The sequence below is a fragment of the Jaculus jaculus genome, chromosome 1 (assembly GCF_020740685.1).
Source record: "Jaculus jaculus isolate mJacJac1 chromosome 1, mJacJac1.mat.Y.cur, whole genome shotgun sequence".
Lineage (NCBI taxonomy): Eukaryota > Metazoa > Chordata > Mammalia > Rodentia > Dipodidae > Jaculus > Jaculus jaculus.
In genome coordinates this window covers 337,608,918-337,630,006 of record NC_059102.1, presented here as the reverse complement: position 1 = coordinate 337,630,006, position 21,089 = coordinate 337,608,918, and the positions used below count along the sequence as shown (strand labels likewise).

Sequence of the window (21,089 nt, the reverse complement as noted above, 5' to 3'; positions counted from 1 at the left end):
GAAGGCTTCAAGAGCCATACCAAAATTTTGAAATTTTTAAAAATCCCAATTCTGGTTTTCTGAACATTTTGTGTGCTAAAATGGACATCGAGAATCTAATTAAATGTCACCTAAATAAAGACATAAGCTTTTCCTTGCCTATGTCTGACACATGTCTGTCTCACTTGGCTCCTTATTGGCATGAATAAGACCTAGCTATGGTGGTTTGAATCTGATATGTCACAAAGCCTCGTGAGTTTTGAGTGATTGAGCTCCTGCTAGTGTCAGTTTGGGAGGTAGAAACTTGCTGGAGGTATGCTGGTTAGGATGAGCTTTGAGATGTTATAGCCCAGCTTCTCCCTTGCAAGAGCTCAGCCCACTTTCTTGCCATGACAAGATGTGAGGCCCAGTCTCCTCTCAAGACGGCAACATTTGGCAGCAGTAAGCACATCCCAAGTGTGCAATGAATGACCATAAGTTAACTCAAAATCAAACAGGGAACAGATCTGTGGAGTTTCTGGTGGTGCTCACCCATGGTATGTCTAGTGCTGTCCCTCAAAATGAAAGTTACATGGAGAATACACAGATACTTGCAATGGCCACCTCTGCAGTCTGAGCAACAACAGAGACGTTGTAATACAAGGTTCTAGCTCTGCTTCTTTAAATACTATTGAGTCTCAGGTAAGGTACCAGAGGGGAGAGACTCCTCTTGGGTGCGTGTGAGCCCTGGGGCATGGGGGAAGCACAGCTAGAAGGGAAATTAACTGGCAAGCCTAAGGTTTTTCCTGCTCCCCTCTGGGATTGTAAATAGTACTGGCCCATGCTAGACAACCATGCATAGATTCCTGTCCCACTTTCTTAAAAACATTATTAAGGAAGCTGCGTATAATGAAATCTCATGTATTATTAACCTAACCTTAGTATGAATGTACAAAGAATAGGCTTAATTCAACTAAAATTTATAGGCAATTTGTTAAAGCAGCAGTGCACATTAGAAGGTACATTAGAGCCACATTGGTTTTAATATGCCATTCAATAACTTGAGCAGAGGTTAAAAATGCTGCTTAACCTCCATTAAGTATTTTAAAAATGCTTTAATTTAAAATTATTTGGAGTGTGTGTACATATATGAATGTACACATCCCCACAGTAATAAGTAGAGCACTGAATATGTTTTCCCGGCTGCCTTTTGCAGTGCTAGGTGACCTCACAATGATCAGCAGCCACACTTAATCAAGGGCCAGGCTGAGAAAGGCTCGCAGGGATGTCAAGACACCCTGAGCCAGTGACCCACTCACGTCCTTGAAAACTAGAGGCAGAGGGGGCTTATCGAGGACTCTGTGGCTTTGGGATAAAATAAAAGCTAATTTATAAAGGAAAGAGCTGCCTATGACATGCACTGTACTAACAGGACAATGTTTCATGCCTTCCTCCAGCACTTATTCTTTTTTTTTAATTCTATAAGTCCTGCAGACTATTAGAAAGTAAAACAAAGTATCTTGTTTCATTAGGCATCCTGACCCAGCAGTTAAGTAATAAGCTCATAAACCATAACTGAATGAAGACCCTGCCAATGGAACTTGAATCCACTGGCTGGTAATCTATTAAGAACCAGCACATCGAAGTTGAGATATGATTAGACCACGTGTGCTAGATTCTGTGAAATAACTTTCGTGGTTATGTTTCTGCACAGAGAGAGTGAAGTCTCAGGATAGAAGCCACATTTTTGATAAATTGTCAGGAAAGGATCTTCATATGGGGAATATAGACTGCAACCAGGACTCTCTAGGCAGGGAAATTGTGTGTGTGTGTGTGTGTGAGAGAGAGAGAGAGAGAGAGAAAGAGAGAGAGAGAGAGAGAGAGAGAGAGAGAGAGAGAGAGAGAGAGAAAGAGAAAGAGAAAGAGAAAGAGAAAGAGAAAGAAAAAAATCCACTTTCATGGAAAAATGACACATGACAATTTCAGTGATGATGGCATCTCATTTTCGGTGTCTCTATGGTGTGCCTGGCCCTGTCACAGAGCTTCATCTGTACAGTCTCATGTAATGTGCATAATAGTTCTAGGACATAGGGACCAGATAATATCAGAGCAATGCACTCTAATTTAGCTTATAAATCCAGGACTGAACCCAGAGTATGTTCCTGAAAACTATGTGACGTTTGTTTTTTAAGAAACATGGCATCTGTTTTAAACATTCATTAACTAAGCCTTTGAAGTCTTCCCCATCTTCAGTTTCACCTGAGTGCATGACGCTGTCATGTTGCTTCAGGTCCTGAGATATCTGATTTCCTGTGAAAAGTCCAAGTAATAAGCACAAAACAAAAATGAACACTGTATTTCTTCTAAAAGCAAAAAATATGGAAGGAGGACATTTTTTTTCCTCTCTAGTTCTGTTCTATCTGGTGACATAGAAAAACTTATGTTTAATTTTTTTTTGCCTAATTCTTATGCCTCCCTTGCTGTATTACCTGATACAAGAAGCCACTCTTACCAATCACTCTGTTTCAATTATTTGCATTTACCCCTTTTTCAGTGTTAGAGATCATTCCATATTTATAAGGGCCAAAAACATTTATCTAAAATTCATCCATCCATCTTTATTTCCCTCTGAGCTGTCTACCCATTTTATTTCTTCATCCATTTTTCCAGGTAACATCTATTGAATGAGTTTATATACACCAGGCGCAGACGATGGTCTAAACATACAATCAAAACTATACAGAAGTTTTATGGCTTAATAGGGGATTCTGACTCAACTGTAATATGAGAATTATGCAATATAGAAAAGCAGTAAAGTGAAGAGATTCATCACCTTCTGAGGGAGAGTAGCATGGGGAAATTAATAAATAAAACTGTTCTGTAGAGCTGGACCTTAGAAGTAAATAGGAATTAACAACGTACCTGAAGCAAGAATAGTACCCCAGGAAGAGGACTAATAGCAAGGTACTTAAAGCATACCTAACTTAATTGAAAAAATTAATCTTAGAGCATTAAGCTAAATAGTATTATCTTTATTTGTTCCTTGGCATTTGGGTAATAACTTTAGCAGTACTTTATTAAAAGCATTGAAATGAAGAAAAACACAAGAGTACTTTGATTTGAAAATTGTTATTTTGACTACAGCGTAACCTTCTAGCCTATTGCATGGTACAGGTGAGCCTCAAATTCCTCCCAAGACTCATCTATCAGCGGTGTGTCCATGCTCTGGTTTAAGATGAGAGAAGTACCTCCTAAATGGCTTGTAATTGGTGCTTAGCCACTGCATTGGCCTCCTTTTCTGAGCATGGCCTAGAGGTTAAACTTGTTTTCTTCCTCCCATTCTGAGAGCTGGGCGAAGCTGAGTTGTTCATGGTCCTCGGGAGGAACATTTCTGGGAAATGGGCTCTCGTTTATGCTTGGGACAGGTACGGTGCTTGTGCAAACAGCCTCTGTAGAGCAATAGCAACTGCCTTGCTAATAAACTTGAACTCTGTGGGTTCCATGAGGGTCTTCAGATGAAGCAGAGACTCTTCTCTGTATTTCAAAGACACATTGTCTTCTACATGGGGTTTGTCTCTTTTGGGAGCAGTAGTTTCCAAAATGCAAAGGTAAAATGAGCTTCAGCAGACTGGAGCCCCATATATGTGAATTCTCAGTACTACATGACACAAAATTGTAACGTTGCCTAATGATTATGCTTAAGGATATAGTACAAAATCATTCATGAAGAAAAAAATCTGAAAAGGATGAGTTAAAATGAGTCAGATACAAAGAAGTGGGACACAAAGTGGAGCTAATGGAGAGTGATCAGAAATGAATGGAATTGAAGAAGAAATTAAGGCCACTTATCTTTAAGCTATACTCAGGAGTGGAAGCTTAAACAGGAGGGAAGATAAAATGTTGTTTGCTATAGTTGGAAGTCCTCAAAAGAGAAGGTGATGGTCTAGAATTAGGCACATTCAGATGAGGAAAGAAGAAATCTGTGAGCAGGAAGTTACCTGAGTCATCCTGATTAGAACTGCTTAAAAATAGGACAACTAAAATACTGTTCAGATTAACCTTCCAACCCTGTTTCTGGGAGAGGAGGGAAGTTAACCCCAAAGACAGTTCCAACACAGCTGTTTCCAGGAAGCCCTGCAGATATTTTCAACCTCCTTAGATGATTTTTAGCACTTTTTTTTGGGGGGGGGTTGGTTCTCCTCCACGTGTATTTGTGATTTTACTATGCAATTCTTACTCTCCACAACATTAATTATCTAATCTTGTGTGTCAGAATGCACCCCTTTGTAGGTGTAGATTTATGCAATGAATCATTTTTTATAAAAGTTATCTTTAATTGTTTAAAGCTATTGCAGTAACTACAAATCAATTTCATTTCTAAGTATCTATGCTAATAAGTATTTTTTTTTTTACAAATTGGAGAGCTGTCAGTATAATCACGATCCACTGTGATGAATTTAAGGAGTAGGTGCTTTCCCAGAAGAACCATACAAGGTATTATATTCACATTGGCCTTGAGTCTAAAAAAGCTAAAAGAGGAGCCTTCTAAATCCATGACATGGGTCCCATTAAGACCCAAAACTCACTGGTATGCCATATCCCATTTCTAGAAGCCTAAAGAAAGGCAACTTGCTGTTTGTGGATGGGCAGAAACATCGTAATCTACCTATGGAGAACCATGGAAATGATGGCATTTCTCTATGCCACCCAACGGAATGGTCCATGTTTTGACCTTCTTCTTTGCTGTGTTGAAAACAGTGGTTTCTTTTGGATTGCTAATGAAGCTGTCTGAGAGCACAGATAGGACCTAGGACAAAGCAAACAACCACTTATTGCAATTTTGGTTTCTTTTTAGCTCGACTTGGGTACCACTGTGTTGAATTTTGAAGTTGCTCCTTGTATTTCCCTGTGCCTTCTGAGGACACAGAAGGAGCTCTTCTATGTTCCTGTTTGCTCTCCTCACCAAGACCAGTATTTTAAGTATCTTAAATTTGTATTATTAATTTTTAATTTTCATACTTCATTCATTAGATTTTAGTGGTCCCTCTCTCCCAGTTCTTTATTACAGTCTATAGTGTTCTTATGTGGACGAAGTATGTGCATTTCCTCCAGCAAGGCTACAATTCTCAAATTGCCACCAGCTGTGGACCAAGTATTCAAAGCATATGAGGTTATTGGGACATCTGCTTCTAGCTGTCATACCATGAATATATACCTATGGGAGTTCCCAGGGAAGATATCCTGTGTCAATTCTGGCCTCCACATACCACATATGTCACATGAATAATACAAATCATGCACCCCAAAACATGGCCAAGGGTAAAGAGAGAAAGGAAGGAAAAAAGGAAGGAACGAACGAATGAACGAAGGAAGGAGGAAGGAAGAAAGAAAGAAGAAGGAAAAAAGGAAGAAGGTAGGAAGAAAGAAGGAAGGAAGGAAAAAGGAAGGGATGTGTGGTGGTTTGATTCAGGTGTCCCTCATGAACTTATATGTTCTGAATGCTAGGCTCCTTGAGTCTGTAAGCCAAAAAGAAAAAAAAAAAAAACAAAAAAACAAAACAAAACAAAACAAAAAAAAAAAAAAAAACAAGGAATACCTTTCCTCCAAAGAGCTGTTCTTGGTTTTGTGTTTTCTGTCAGCAATGTGGCCATGATTGCAACAGTTAAAACTGGAACCAAGAAGTAGTGCTGCTGCTGCTACAAACTTGACTTTGTAGCTTTGCTCATGTGAAACTGATTTTCTGGAGGAATGTGGATAGAACTTGAATGCAATAAGAACTATGAACTGTGAGATTTGGCAAGAAGCAGTTTGTGTGAGATGCTTGTGGTTATGCCTGCATCCTGCAAACTTGTGCAGGGTTGCATAGCATAGAAATAGACTGGTGTGGACAGAAAGACATGGCACACAATGACAATAAAAACATGATTGATATATCTGGGCCCAAATTACAGCCAATTCACCTGCAAGTGCTTGAGAGAATATAGCCATTAGGATTGGGCCAGCTAATGTGTACTGGGGCAACAGAAAGAAAGAAGACTCTTTTTAAGGGGCCTGGATGCTGAAGGAGTATCCTGTTCTTCAAAGTCTGCTTTATTCACCCCTGGATTAACAAGTTGGTAGCGCACCTGGTACTATGGTATATAACGAATGCAGGAAAGGAAGAGTCACTGAATTTACAACATGGTCTACTATTTTGGAAATGACTATGGCCGTTGTAAAGAAGGCTTGTTGGATTATTTGTGTGGAGGCCCAATGGAGCCACGAGGATAAACTATGGGCTTCAGGGGATACACAATGGAAATGCTAGGAATGTGGAATAGATGCTAAGGATAACTGCCAGTACCATATGAAACTTTCCAGGACTAGAAGCCTAGCAGGCGGGGCAGAATTGTAACTCCAGAGACTCATCTCTGGACTTGAAGACTTGTTACTGGCTAGAGCTGTCAGACTTAGAGTGACTGAGTTTGATGTTTGACCTGTTTGTTTTAAATCTTGTGTTGGTTGAATATTTCCTTGCTGTGCCTAGTGGCATCTTTTGCAATATAAATGTTTATTCTGTGCCATTATTATTATTATTATTATTATTATTTATTTTGGTATTATGATTCAGTTAAAAGACCTTGGAGAGTGGGGATGTTCGAACATTATTGGGATTGATAAAAATTATGGAGAACTTAAAAGTTAGACTGAACACATTTCATTTTACATCATGAATGGTTATCATTTATGGGTGTCAGGGACAGAATGTGGTTGTTTGATTCACGTGTCCCACATAAACTTATGTGTTCTGAATGCTGGGACCCCAGCTGGTGGCAATTGAGAATTGAGGCCTCCTGGAGGTGATATTTACTTGGGGGCTGGTTTATGGGTCTCATAGCCAGCTTCCCTTTGCCAGTGCTTGGCACGCACTCCTGTTGCTATTGTCTGCCTGATTTTGGCCAGGAGGTGATGTCCATCTTCTACTCATGCCATAATTTCCCCTGCCATCATGGAGCTTCCCCCCAAGTCTGTTAGCCAAAATTTAATTAATTCTTCAAAGTCTGCTTTATTCACCCCTGGATTAACAAGTTGGTAGCCTACCTGGTACTATGGTATATAACGAATGCAGGAAAGGGAGGGTCACTGAATTTACAACATGGTCTAATCCTCTCTCAGTATGCTATTGGTTGGTTGTTTTCTGCCAGTAACATGAATATGACTGCAACAGGATGGAGGAAGGGAGAGAGGGAAGAAAGTAGGAAGAAAGGGAAGAAAGGAGGGAGGGAAAGAGGACTGCAGTGAACTGATCTGGGTATGAGCTGGAAGATGAAGCGAGAAATGTAGATAGGACTTGAGTTTTGCATTAGAGACTATGCTAGTGATTTAGATTTTTTGAGGTCAGAAGGAAGCCATCCAATAGTTTTAAGAGGAATAAGACATTAAAACTATTTTCAAAAATGATAGTTTAGCTACATTTTGAAGAATAGGTGGATGGGAGACAAGAAAATTACCAGTGTATAAGATAGCACTTGGAGCTGGGTGGCCTGAGGTGGAACCTGTCTGGGTTATTTGTTATTTCCATCCTTTGAGGAAACGTTGCTGCCTTCCCTGACTCTGTTTTCTCATTTACACAATGGAGACAACATCCACATGAGACCTGAATGCGATCCTGAGCACGGTGCCCCCGCTGGGGTTCTGGTGCACCGCGTGAGCTGTGAAAATGCAGGTGACGCCTACAAGAGAGGTGGCACTGGGGATGGAGGGCAAAGCTCTGTGATTCTGAGGAGGCACTGTACGAAGTGTTGTGAGTAAGTAAAGTAGAAGCTGCACACATTAAAAAAAATAACAGGGCTGGAGAGATGGCTTAGTGGTTAAGCACTTGCCTGTGAAGCCTAAGGACCCTGGTTCAAGGCTCTATTCCCCAGGACCCATGTTAGCCAGATGCACAAGGGGGCGCATGCGTCTGGAGTTCATTTGCAGTGGCTGGAGGCCCTGCTGCGCCCATTCTCTCTCTCTCTCTCACTCTCTCTGCCTCTTTCTCTCTCTGTCTGTCACTCTCAAGTAAATAAATTTTAAAAAAAATTTAAAAAATATTTTTAAAAATTGAAAAAATAGCAAAACAGGGCTGATCAGTTAAGGTTGAATTTCAGACAATTGTGTTTCAGCTAAGCAAACATTGAAGGATCATATCTTTACTAAAACCTTTGCAACCTTCAAATGTACCTAAGAAACCAGCATTTCATCTGGTTTCTTATCACACACATCTGGATTGTAGTATAAGTCATTATTTACTGACCATTTGGAGGTGAGTAAGGGATAGACAATTTATAGATGAACAGAGGTAGGGTTTAAGTATACTAAATTTCAACTGCCTGGGATACATCCAGATACAATGTAAATAACTGACTCTGTTTTCCTGGTAATTGACACTCTCATTAAGACAAGCTATAACCACATTTCTACTGGGACCAGTAAGTGTCCAGGAGAGTCTTCTGATTCTCTGCATCATCAAAATCAAACATTATCTGATAAGACTGAGCAAAAAATGTGACTAAATTTTTTCACTTGCTTCCAGGTTTTTATATTTCTCCTGGCCTTGCCACGGGCTGCCAGCCATGCTCGTGCCACACAGCCAGTGCAGCCAGCCACATCTGTGACGGCCTTACTGGGCAGTGCACCTGCCAGGATGCTTCCACTGCTGGGCAAAGCTGTGACCAATGTGCAGACCATTACTTTGGATTTGTTCCTCAGACTGGAAGGTAAATCTCTGCAAGAATGGTTAATAAAATGTTATTTACTTTGTCTGCAATTCCTCTTCCTTTACTTCCTAACAACAACTTTTGGTAGTCTTCAAAGATTATCTTCTACAAATTGTTCTTTTGTCATTTCTTAATTTTTTGATATTTTATCTATTAAATATAATACTTATTAACTCTCTCCCAGAGTGAGTTGCCATGCAATGATAGATGTACCCTGTGTGGTAGCTAGGTAATACTGAATGAACTAAGCCCTTTCCCCCACAAAGTTACATTGTAGGTGTACAGAAAGACAGACATTTGGAGACAGAAATACATGCATTCAACATATGTAGAAGGGCTTCAGTAGCTGACATACATGCTGTGATCTACATAGCTTCTTAATTTATTGCTTATTTACTCGTTCCTTTATTGTATCAATTTACAACTATCCTTGCCTTTCAAAAATAGATTTGAAGACTGGCCAATGAGAAACTTAACTTTGTAATTCATTACATGATTTTTTTTTTCTAATGATTGAAGCACATTTTTAAACTGATGATGTCAATGCTTTATTTATTTACTGCATTTTCGTGGGCTTCAATTGTCTATGTTCATTGATATATTTTAATAATGTACTATAATATTACCTATGTGAGAGGGAAAAGAATAAATGTTTGATTGATATTTGTCACAGCCCAATCTGTTTTTGTGTGTGTTTAAATGAAATTATTTTATTTAATTTATGTGAGAGAGAAAGAAGCAGATAAAGAGAGAAAAAATGGGCATTTCAGGACCTCTAGCCAATGTAAATTCTAGATGCATGCACCACCTTAGGCATCTGGCTTATGTGGGCACTTGGGATTCAAACTTGGGTCCTAACGCTTTGTTGGCAAGGGCCTTAATGACTAAGCCATTTCTCCAGCCACTAAATATAATTTATTATTAGTCAAAAGTCTAAGATTACCCGGGTTCTTAAATTTACTTTAAAAGTACATTTTTATGTTGAATATGAGTGTGCAGTTTTGGAGATTAGTGCTCCCACTGTCCCTCTCTGGGGATCTCTGGACTACAATGACCCATTGTTAGCCTTTTGTCCTTGAGCACACCTCCATTAGGATAGACTGGGCAACAGGATAATTGCAAATGAACTTAAGATAGCTCATTTTAGCTTTATTAAAGATTGAATTTGATTTAAATTTTTCAGTAAGATTATAATTTAAATAATCTTTGTTCTCCTTACATTATACTTGTAAGTCCATGGTGCTCTGCTTTTATTACCATGGATTTCCTTCGTTGGTAGGCTGAGACCATTTCTTGTCATTTTCTCAAACTATGCTACACTGACTCTCACTCTTCACCCATCCGCTTCCTCCTTTTGTTTGTGTGCTCCACCCATAATGGGAAAGAGAGCCCATGGTGCCATAAATGTTCAATTCAAAGAACTGTGAGGGGCTGAGGAGGTGATCAGCATTTAAGATCACTTGCTGCTTAACTATTGGGGGCTGAGACTGTTTGAGTTCAATTCACCATGTAGTAGTTTAAATGTAAAGTGTCCCCAAAGCCTCATGAGTTTCTGATTCAGTTACACACACACACACACACACACACACACACACACATATCTCCAGATGGCGGTGGCTTTGGGAGGAGGGTCTTACTAGAGATGGTATATCAGTAAGGGTGGTTGTTGGAGTTTATTAGTCCAGCCCCACTGGGTGTTAATAGCAATCTTACTTTCTCTACTTCCTCTCTGTTGCTGTAGAGATGTGTTGCCCACCAATCTGCTCCTAAAATGACTTCCCTGCCACAATGAAACTTCTTGATATTGTAAACCAGAAATAAGTTCTTTCTTCCCATAACCTGCTTCTGGTTAAGTACTTTGTCCCAACAATGAGAAAGTAACAGTTATACCCTGGAACCCACATTAAAAGCTGTGTGCAGCCACACAGAGATATAACCCAGTCTGTTACAGGGGAAGGGAACAAAGACTAGAAAATCACTGGAGATCACTGATTGAAAATAACACCACCAAGATGAGGGGGAGATCAGTTTATGAAAATATGTAGATGAATTAGGGGAACATTTCGATTCACCTTCCATGCCAGGGAGGCCAGCGCCAGCTGGAGATAAACCCTGCCTGAAGTTCTCCTCTGGCCTCCATATTCATGATGCAAGTGGTGCCACACCTGTATGTGTGTGTGTGTATGTATGTATGTGTGTGTGTATATATATATATATATATATATATATATATATATATATATATATATCATATACCACAACACAAGCATGCATGCATACACACACACACACACACACACACACACACACACACACACACAGGCACACACTTTCACAAGATCAGTAGCAAAGTAGGAGCCAGTCCTGGTCCAGGTGTGGCTTTTATACTTCCCACACCTTTGTGGAATGATTACTGTGCAGATTCTGAGGAAGTGTTCTGGCTTGTTGTCCCCATGCATTGTACTTTGGTCATTAAGTGTCCTATTTTCCCTCTAGTTCTACAGAGAAAAGTATTTTCTCAAATCAAATGTGCATTTTGCAACACTTATGCCCATCAATAGTGGAATTGTGTGACAGTCCTTCCCTCTAATTTGTTTGCCTGATCCCCTTGATATTCCTCCCAACATTATCAAAATAAAAGTCCTCCTCGGTGACCACAAGATAGTTGAACTGTTCACCTCTTTCAGTATAGCACCTTTCTTTTACCCTTAAATGTTCTTAAATTCAAGGCTGATCTTTATTTCACTTAGTTTCACTCTTTTCGACCCACCGCACTTCCTATATCAGTTTTATCCAGGCACAAAAGCTGCTAACGGTCATCCATCACTCTGCTGGGGGCCTGGCTCTGGCTGGTGCTGGCCTCCCTGGGTTAGAAGGTGGATCGAAATGTTCACCTAAATTGATGAGGAAAGGGAACGCTCCAAACAAGGAGCCATAGCCTATGCTATTGGAAGGCAATAAGGTTATGATTAAGAAATGAGAATTTAGTGAAACAAAGAGGCCAATGGCGGTATGCAGTGTGGGAGACAGAAAGTGCCAGAATGTGAAAAGCTGAGTACGTTTGAAAAGAGTGAAAAACAAGGTAACGGTGGGCATTTGTATGGATAAACTCACTCTAGTAAGATTGACTCAGTAAGGAAATTACCCTTATAAGATTGTAAGCTATCCTTTGACAGAAATGCTTTTCTTCCATACTTACTGGTCTTAGTTTTGCCCTCTGGATTTCATCCATAGAGTACTTTGATCGTTTTACTTTGGATCTGAAATGCTATGTTACAGGCTTGATCTTCACTATGGTATTTTTGGGAGGTGATGGGACATTTCATATATATGGAGGTAGCTAAGCCATTGAGCTAATGTCTTTGAAGGAGACAGTAGAACTTCAGTCCCTTCACTATGCTTTGTTTAAAAAAAAATCAGAGCTGCAAGGTGAATGTGTGTTTTCTTTTTTTAAATTTTTCTTTCTTCCCTCCCATACTCCTACCATAATTCATCACCATGGGCACAAAACAATGAGGCCAAGAGGTCATGGACTGAAATCTATAAAGCTATAAACTAAAATTAACCTACTTTACCACTTGTTAATTATCTCAGATGTTCATGATGATGATGAAATGTTGACTAAATTGGAGATAGTGATTTTTTTCTTTCCCTAACTCCTTTCAGTATCCCACCTATTTCCCCACCTCTTCTCTCACTTAAATGGCCTCCTAGTTCATTTAATCCCAACCCTAGCATTGTCCTCAACTATATTGCTCAATTCTCTCTAATTCCATATGTGTTTCCCTGTGGGTACATGATGTGGTTCTAACGCAGCCATCCCCAAACCAACACTTAACCTGTTTCTAGAGGCTTCTTTTCATTTCTACTCTTGTATTCCTAATGGATCCTATTTTGATCAATTCTACCCCCAACTTCCCTGTCTTCTACTTCTCATCTTGGGTACAACCATTTTTATTCTGCTTTCAAGGTGCCTCTCTTCTGCTGGGCTGTGTCATCACCTGAAAAAACCTTTATGGTGATTTGATTCAGGTGTTCCCCAGAAATTTAGGTATTCTGAATGCTAGGTTCCCAGCTGATAGTGATTTGGAAATTAACACCTCCTGGATGCAGTGTATTATTGGGGACAGGCTTTTGGTTATTATAGCCAGTTGCCGCTTACCATTTTTTGGCACACTGTTGAGCTCCTATTGTCCACTTGATGTTGTCCAGAAGATGATGTCCACCCTCTGCTCATGCCATCATTTTCCCCTATCATCATGGAGCTTCCCCCTCAAGTCTGTAAGCCAAAACAAACCTTTTTTTTCTTTTTTTCCCACAAGCTGATTTTGGTCATGTGATTTCTGCCTGTGACTTCTGTTCTGAGTTCTAGGTACCCAGATGATGTAGATTTGGAAATGAAATGCCTCCTGGAGAGAAAGCATTACTGGGGATGGGCTTATAGATATTATAGCAAGCTTTCCCTTGCCAGTGTCTGGCACACTCTCCTCTTCTGCTGGGAGGTGATGATATGAATCTGAATTTGAGAAAACTATAGGTGAGAGAACTTCAAAGTAGGAGAAAGTTCACTGAAGAATTTCCCATAATGGGGGGTTAGCTTTGAACATAGGCAAGGGTGGGGGCACTGTGTGCTTTGGGTTGTGTGGACTCAGTCAATTTCTCCCCAGCCTATTCCTGTATGCAAAAAGAAAGGTGTCATAAAAGACAAGGGGCCACTCAGGTACATGTGTTTATAGTTTGAAGACTTCCTGCCTAGCACAGAAAAAAAGTAGAAAGAAAAGTCTCTTTCTTTCTCTGTCTGTTGCTCTCAAATAAATAAATAAAAATAAAATAAATATATTAAAAAATAGAAAGAGTCAGAGAGAGAGAGAGGGAGGGAGAGAATGGGTGTGCCAGGGCCTCCAGCCATTGCAAACGAACTCCAGATGCATATGCCCCCTTGTGCATCTGGCTTACGTGGGTCCTGGGGAATCAAGCCTTGAACCAGGGTCCTTAGGCTTCACAGACAAGTGCTTAACCACTAGGCCATCTCTCCAGCCTGAAAAGTCTGTTTTTTAAAGTATCCATTTAAAAGGTTAACTTGACCACAGGACTAAACATGAAAGTTTCTGTGTTTAATCTGTTTTGTGATGTAAGACAACTTGGTGCAATTTATTGCACCAGAACACCAGAGAAGCCATGTGGCATATTCATTATATAACCAGGTGAAGAGTGTGGATTCAGTAGCCTCACTGCTGCATTGGTACATGTAATGGGTCAGAGAAAGATTTTACAAATAGCACTGAATAAAAATATGTTAAAAAAAATAAGATGGGGGTAGAGCTGGAGAGATGGCTCAGTGGTTAAAAGAACTCACTTGCAAAGCCAGACAGCCTGAGTTCAATTCCTCAGTACCCACTTAAATACGCACAAAGTGGTGCATGTTAGGGAGTTTCTTTGTAGTGGCCAGAAGCTCTGACATGCTTATTCTTTGTCTCTTTCTCTGACTCTTTGCAAATAAATAAAATGTTTTTTAAAGTATTGATTGTTTTTCTTAATTCACTGTTTTTGAATGAGTTAATCATTTCCTCGTCAATTCTGAACATTATCTCTCCTCTTGGTCTTAGAGATTATATTTGCCTGATAATGTTTTTTTATTTGATAGTTGTGTTAATATGCCTCTTCAATGGTCTCACCTACATCCAGGACTTCAACCTCTGCATTCATATTAATGACTCTGGAATATGCTATTGCCTTTTTGGGTCTGCACCATTCATACTAGCTGCCATTGATGTGTATACTAGCATGTGCTTTCCCCTCAACAGTAGGAATGGAGCAGATATAAATCTTCAAATGTATATTCACATCCATACCACTCATGTCTGAATGAGACTCAGAAACTCTCAGTTTGGAAAGAACTGGCTAAGTCTTAAGTAAAATAGAATCTATCGGCCACCAGTGGGAAGAGCTGTGGAAGTGATAGTCGCTACATATAACAAAGCTCCTCTGAAAATAGAGTGAAGCTTCCCATGACCCACACAGGGCCCAGGAATTTAGCCCAATTTGTGTCTTACTAAATCATTCATGTGGGCTGTTTATGACATGAGCTGGCCATCCCTTTTTACTGATGAACTCTGCTGTCTCTTTCCACTATAACATGGGTAATATTAGAAAGCAGAGCATCCCTCACCAAAGGTCACAGAGGAAAAGGTCTTCCAAAAGTGACAGAGAATTAGTTGAGTGCACTCATCATTGAGAAAGGATCAAATGGACTTCTTTTAAGGTTTTCAATTCTTTTCTTGAATTATAGTGTTCTTGAATGTCTTCGTGCCGTTGATCAATTCTGCATTCTCCCTTCTCCACTTGCACACACACATGGGTTTTGATGTAGAATAAGTAATCTGCGGTTATGGTAGTGCATGGAGATAATTTTGCACTCAGGAACTGTAGGCAGAAGGAAGATCAGGTACTCAAGGGCAGCCTAGCCTATATGTGATTCTTTTTCAGATATATATATATGAAGTTTTGGCTACTTGAATAAGTACATTTATAGTCTAAATAACATGTTCATTTAAAGTCTAAATAAACATGTAGTATAGGAATGTAACTATGTAAATGTTAATAATATTAAGAAAGAAAACTAGGTTAAATCAATTCAATTTCCTTGAACTCTACTGATTGTGGTTAGATGCTCAACAATGTAAATTTATTAACTTCCAAAGTCTGCAATAGATTACAAGTTTTGTTGTTAAGAAAGGAGAAGATAACAGTGCCATTTTGTTTCTTGATCAATTTGGAATATATGCTGATTTCCTCATGTGCTGTTTCTATTTCCATGTTCTTCAAATCTTTATCAATCTCTTGGTGAGGTGCATATTCATCCCTTCCTGTCTTTATGCTCTCTTTATTATGTATAGCATTTTCTGCTACATTTCTTTTCTCTTGGTTAATTTTCAACACATTTTTAATACTCCCGAGGGCAAAAGAAATAAAATAGTGTGACCCAAAGCTGTGGCATCAATAACAGAAATCAAAAGTAACTTCCTGTGATGTTTGGAAACCCTTTGCCATGTGGTTCATTCCTTTAAAGTCACTGAGCAGATGAGGAACATGTATAAAAGCTGTTCTGGGGATAAGCGCTGCTGCTTCACCTCCGACACATGAACCAAACAAGGAGTCATCACCAGTAACATCGAGGAAATATAAAGTCTGTCCACTGAAGAAAATCAATGAAACAAAAAATTTATATTTTTATCTGTCCAACCCTAAAACAATTCACCTCAGATATGGATATTGGACAAACCATGTTTCCTGGGTTGACCTCAAGTTAAAATGAGTGATTACTCTCTTTTGTATAAGCCAAGAAACCTGAGTTCCTCTCATGTCTCACAGTTTATTTCTTTACAATACTTTAGCCTGCCACAACCCTAAAGGTTTCTCCCCTTAAGATGAAAGCTCTCAAAAGTCATTTGTTTACCTTGTTTAAAATTTTTTGCAGGTTGCCACACATGAAACTAATTGTCTCCAGACTCTAGGCTTGTCAGGGATATAGGCTCAGCTAGCTAAAGTATAAAGGAAAATCCTTCTGTCATGGGATATTTAGGGTATACTGTAGACATTCTATGTTTGAACACCATGTTATAGATTTGCACTGGTCATATTTCACAAATCTAGTACCAACTGATCTCAATGGAGCTTTCCTCTGAGAAGGAGATCAATGACTTCAAAGAAAAGCAGACAGCTTTCTTGTTAACTGATATCCTTTTATGGTATGATAATGGAAATTTGGGGAATGTGCCTCAAAGATTCAAACTCCTTTGTGACTCTGTTAAACAGCTGACTGTTATCTGAAATGGCAGAAGGCAATGGACCTCAAGCTTCTCATCATCTGTCAGTCTAGCCTGGGTTGCTCATGTGGTGGTGACATTCAGGAAAGAAAAAAAAAAGTAGAGAAAAGTATAGAAAGACACTTGATGGCCATGTTTAGAACCTCCACAGTCTTGTAGCCCTCCAACATACAGGAACAGAAAACAGACTATATTTGATGGCACTATACAATTAGTTGAAAGGGAGGTACAGAGGAAAAAAAAAACTCTCATCATTTTTGTAACCACTAATGGTCCCTGATCCATATATTCTCCTTTAATATATATTACATATGAGCCTCCATGAAATGCCAGTTTAATGTATTATCATCATAGTCTCTGTGACATGCTAGCCATGGTGCTGAGCAGGACATCAGTACATCAGGGTTCAGTTCTACTCTCTTGCTAAACTGGGTGTATTAGTTTTCTTTGACAATGTAATAAATTACCACAAATTTAGTGTCTTAAAACAACAGGAATTTATTATCTTATAACACTGGAGGTCAGAGGTCCTAAATTAGTTTCAGGTGGCTAAAATCACGATGCCAACCTGTGCTCTGTGTTCCCTCTGGAGATTATAATATCCCATCTTGATTCTCCTAGCTCCTGGAAGACATCTACATTCTTTAACACATGACTCTTTTCTTCTATTTTGCCAGAGCCAGCAAAGGAGTATTTTCTGTTTTCTCTGAGTCTGGCCTCTCTCCCTACATTTTCCCTGCTGCCTTCCTTTTACAAAGTTCTTTGTGATTACACTGGCTATCCTTAGGTAATCCGGGATAATCTCGGCATCACAAAATCCAGAACTATATCTGCAGTGTAACCAAGTAAAATAGCATAATTACAAATTATCAGGACTACTCTTAGATATGTTACAGATCAAATCTGGCCTGTCACATGATTATGTAAATAAAGTTTTATTAAAATCCAGTAATGAGGATTTGTATGTGTGCATGTGTGTATGTGTGTGTGAGAGACACAGAGAGAGAGAATGTGTCAGGCCATGTTCATGTGTGTGAGTATGGGTAAACGTGTAGATGCCACAGAATATGTATGTAAGTCAGAAGTCAGAGGACAACTTGGACGTGTGTGTCCTCATCTTCCACCTTGTCACTCACTGCCATGTACTCTAGGCTTACTGGCCCACAAACCTGCTGACAAATCTAATTATACCTCTCTTTGCACCTTAATTGCACTGTAATTAGAGACACAGGATACCACATGCAGCTTTACATGAGATCCAGGGATCCAGACTCAGGGGTTCACACTCAAAGGGCATACACCATACCTGTAATCTTCATTCCTGCTCATTTCTTTCCAACAACTTCCCAACAACAGCAACCGAGTAGAGTTACAGCAGAGATCATGGTATGCCCAAATCCAAAAATATTTACTACCTGGCTCTCTGTTAACAAAGATTTCAGACTCTGGGCTGGAGGGATGGCTTAGTGGTTAAGAAGTTTGCCTGCAAAGCCAAAGGACCCAGGTTCGATTCCCCAAGACCCACATTAGCCAGATGCAGGGTGGCACATGCATCTGGAGTTTGCAACTAGATATACAATTACCTTGGACTGAACACTTTATTCATGAAGAATCTTAGAATGGGGCTGGAGAGATGGCTTAGTGGTTAAGCACTTGCCTGTGAAGCCTAAGGACCCTGGTTCGAGGCTCGGTTCCACAGGACCCACGTTAGCCAGATGCACAAGGGGTCGCACGCATCTGGAGTTCGTCTGCAGTGGCTGGAAGCCCTGGAGTGCCTGTTCTCAATCTCTCTCTCTCTCTCTCTCTCTGTCTCTTTTTCTCTCTGTCACTCTCAAATTAAAAAAAAAAAAATTTTAAAAAAGAATCTTAGAATGATAACTATATACACTTGCAAAGAACACTGTTCCATCCCAATGAACTAAATCATCATTGTCTTCTGAGTACCTTTTCAACTTAATCAATCATCCTTACCTATTCTGAATTAATTTCTGAACTTTCTGATTAATTGTTATTCTGTGCCCTTCATTTCCTGTTTTCTTTTCTTTGTATTCCATTCCTCTATAATTTTCCTGGTGTGTCTGTCTTCATCTTTTGAAAGTAAGCCTGAGTATCACTTAAATGATTCTGTTCTTTTTAATTAATTAGTTTTGTACTCAGTGAATACAGCCAATTTGGTACCATTGTTAGTATCATACATGTCCTATCCCCTCCCTCTAGCCCCTCCTTGTTGAGGTATATGGGTCATACATTCTGGAGTTAGCCCACAGTTATGGGTAAGATAAATGTCTCTGCATATCATGATCCAACATGTGGCTCTGACATTCTTTCTGCCCTCTCTTCTGCAAAATTTCCCTGAGCCATGTTGGGTTCATTTTTGGTCTGCTGCAGGGATGAGGTGTTGGGGACCTCTGAGGCTCTGGATCTCTGATTTGGTAGGAGTTGATTTTTCTCTGTGTTGGTCTCTTTACGCTTGTGGTGGTACCGGGTTCATCAAGAAAACAACACCTTTGCTTGTTTCGCCAATTGCTCTTAGTTTCAGCCAGGGCCCTTTGGAGGTATGATGGGGTGGCTCACTCCGTAGTATCTACCTCTATCTGAAAAAGAGAAACAGATTCTCCAATGGAAAGTAAGTTAGCACCAGACAAATGAGATAACTCTTACTTTTTTATAGAGGATTTAATAGGTGTAGGCCTTCTTGTAGCCCGTGATTGGTGATAGTTTGTTAATGGAGAGCAGGCTTATGTTTGGATATGGTTCTGAATTGTTTCCCAGCTCCAGCTATGGGTCCCATACCACTGAGGTGATCAGTTAGCCGAATCAAGTGCAGTTGGGTCCCCACCATGGCTGTGTGTCACTATTGCACTTGTGTGAGCATCACGACAGGTTATTTGCTGCTAAGTAGGTCAGACCATGAGTTGCTTGGACAGATATTGGATATTAGAAGTTGCATACCTGCTTTCTGAAATTAGAGGATCAGAACTGTTTCAAATTTTGAATTGTTTTATATTTTGAAATATTTGTATATGTTCACAGTTGTCTGCTCATTGTTGGAACAAAATGCTCAAAGAAAAAAGTAAATATTTTGGCTTCCTGTTTCTAGGGGAGGTTTCATCACAGAAATGGTAGGAAGCATGGCAGAGCATGTGGCTGGGGCATAATGTCTTATTATTATCAGCTGGGAGGTAGCAGTCATAGCAAACTTGTCCTGGGAAAGCTAATGGGCTTCACTAATCAACCTCAAGGTCTACCTGTAGTAACACATCTCTTTCAGCAAGTTCCAGCCTCTGAAAGGCAAAACAACTTTTCCAAATTGCCACCAACTTAAGACCAAGCATTTGAAACACATGAATCTATGGAGGACCTTTTGAACCACTGCATACTCATAATATGTCTAGATGGTGAAATATTTGTTCCAGCACAGAATATATTTGTTCTCTGTGTGAACACACACACACACATACACACACATGCACACACAAACACACAATCTTATATACATAGCATAAACTTAATTTTGTGCAGAATTTTGATGCACCTGCATTTTCACTATGACTACAATAGGAGAGGTGGAATTTTCCAGTTGAGGCAAAACTAATCAGCCTTCAAAAGATGTGTATAATTTAGAACATTTCAGTTGGTGATGTGCAACTGGTTCTCATTTCTCCATCCCTCCCCAACCACACACTTACTGGTTTCCCTTCGATATAATCCCAAACAATGCATAAATTTTGGCTAGCATGTCATCCCATCCCTTTGTTCTTTACACATGAGGCTAAGCTCCTGGACACAGTAACCATCTTTATGTCACCAATGTTTATTCCAGTCTTAGAACACAATGAGGCCTCAGTGAATGTTGTTTATGTCAGTCCATGTTTAAGTCACACTGAGATATCTATGTCAACTATTTCTCATTACAGGGACATAACTGACCAGAAGCAACTTGGAGGAGGAAGTAGTTTATTTGGCTTACAGTTAAAGAGGGTACAGTCCATCTTGTCAAGGAAAGCATGTTAAGAGAATAAAACTGGCATAATGTGCTCACATTAGCAGAGAGAAAGTAGAGAGAGATAGAATGAGAGACAGAGAGAGGGAGAGAGATAACAAGTACCAGGATCAGACTAAAGCCGCTAGTGACTTTTCTTTAGCAAGGATCTATGTCCAAAAGTTTTCACAATCTTCTCTAATGACACTCCCAACTGGGAATTAAGATGTCAAACACATGAGTCTAATGGGAGCATATCACATTTGAACAGTTACAGTGTGCCCTTGGCCCTGATAATTCCATGGCTATATTATGAGGTAAAATGAATGCAGTCAAATCTCAAAGGTCCCCAATGTTTTGGCCACTCTCAACACTGTTCAAAAGACCATCTCTGAAGTTTCATCTGCGAATAAAGTCAAACTCTAAACTGTGAACCCTGTTAAGATCAAAACCCAAGTTACATGTTTACAGCATATAGTGGAATACAATAAACATTTTCTTTCCAAAAAGGAGAAATGGGGGCATAGCAAGGAAAGATAGAACCAAAGTAAGACTAAAACCCAGCAACACAAACACTAATTTCTT

General features: G+C 39.7%; 1 protein-coding gene across 1 annotated transcript in view; it reads left to right on the top strand.

Annotated features, from left to right (window-relative positions):
* The window catches only part of Ush2a (usherin), a 755,222-nt gene that overhangs the window by 151,179 nt on the left and 582,954 nt on the right, over nt 1-21,089 (top strand). The window contains exon 13 of the mRNA XM_004672003.2: nt 8,513-8,696. Within this exon, the coding sequence (XP_004672060.2) occupies nt 8,513-8,696 (184 nt within the window). The remainder of the gene's footprint in view (nt 1-8,512; nt 8,697-21,089) is intronic.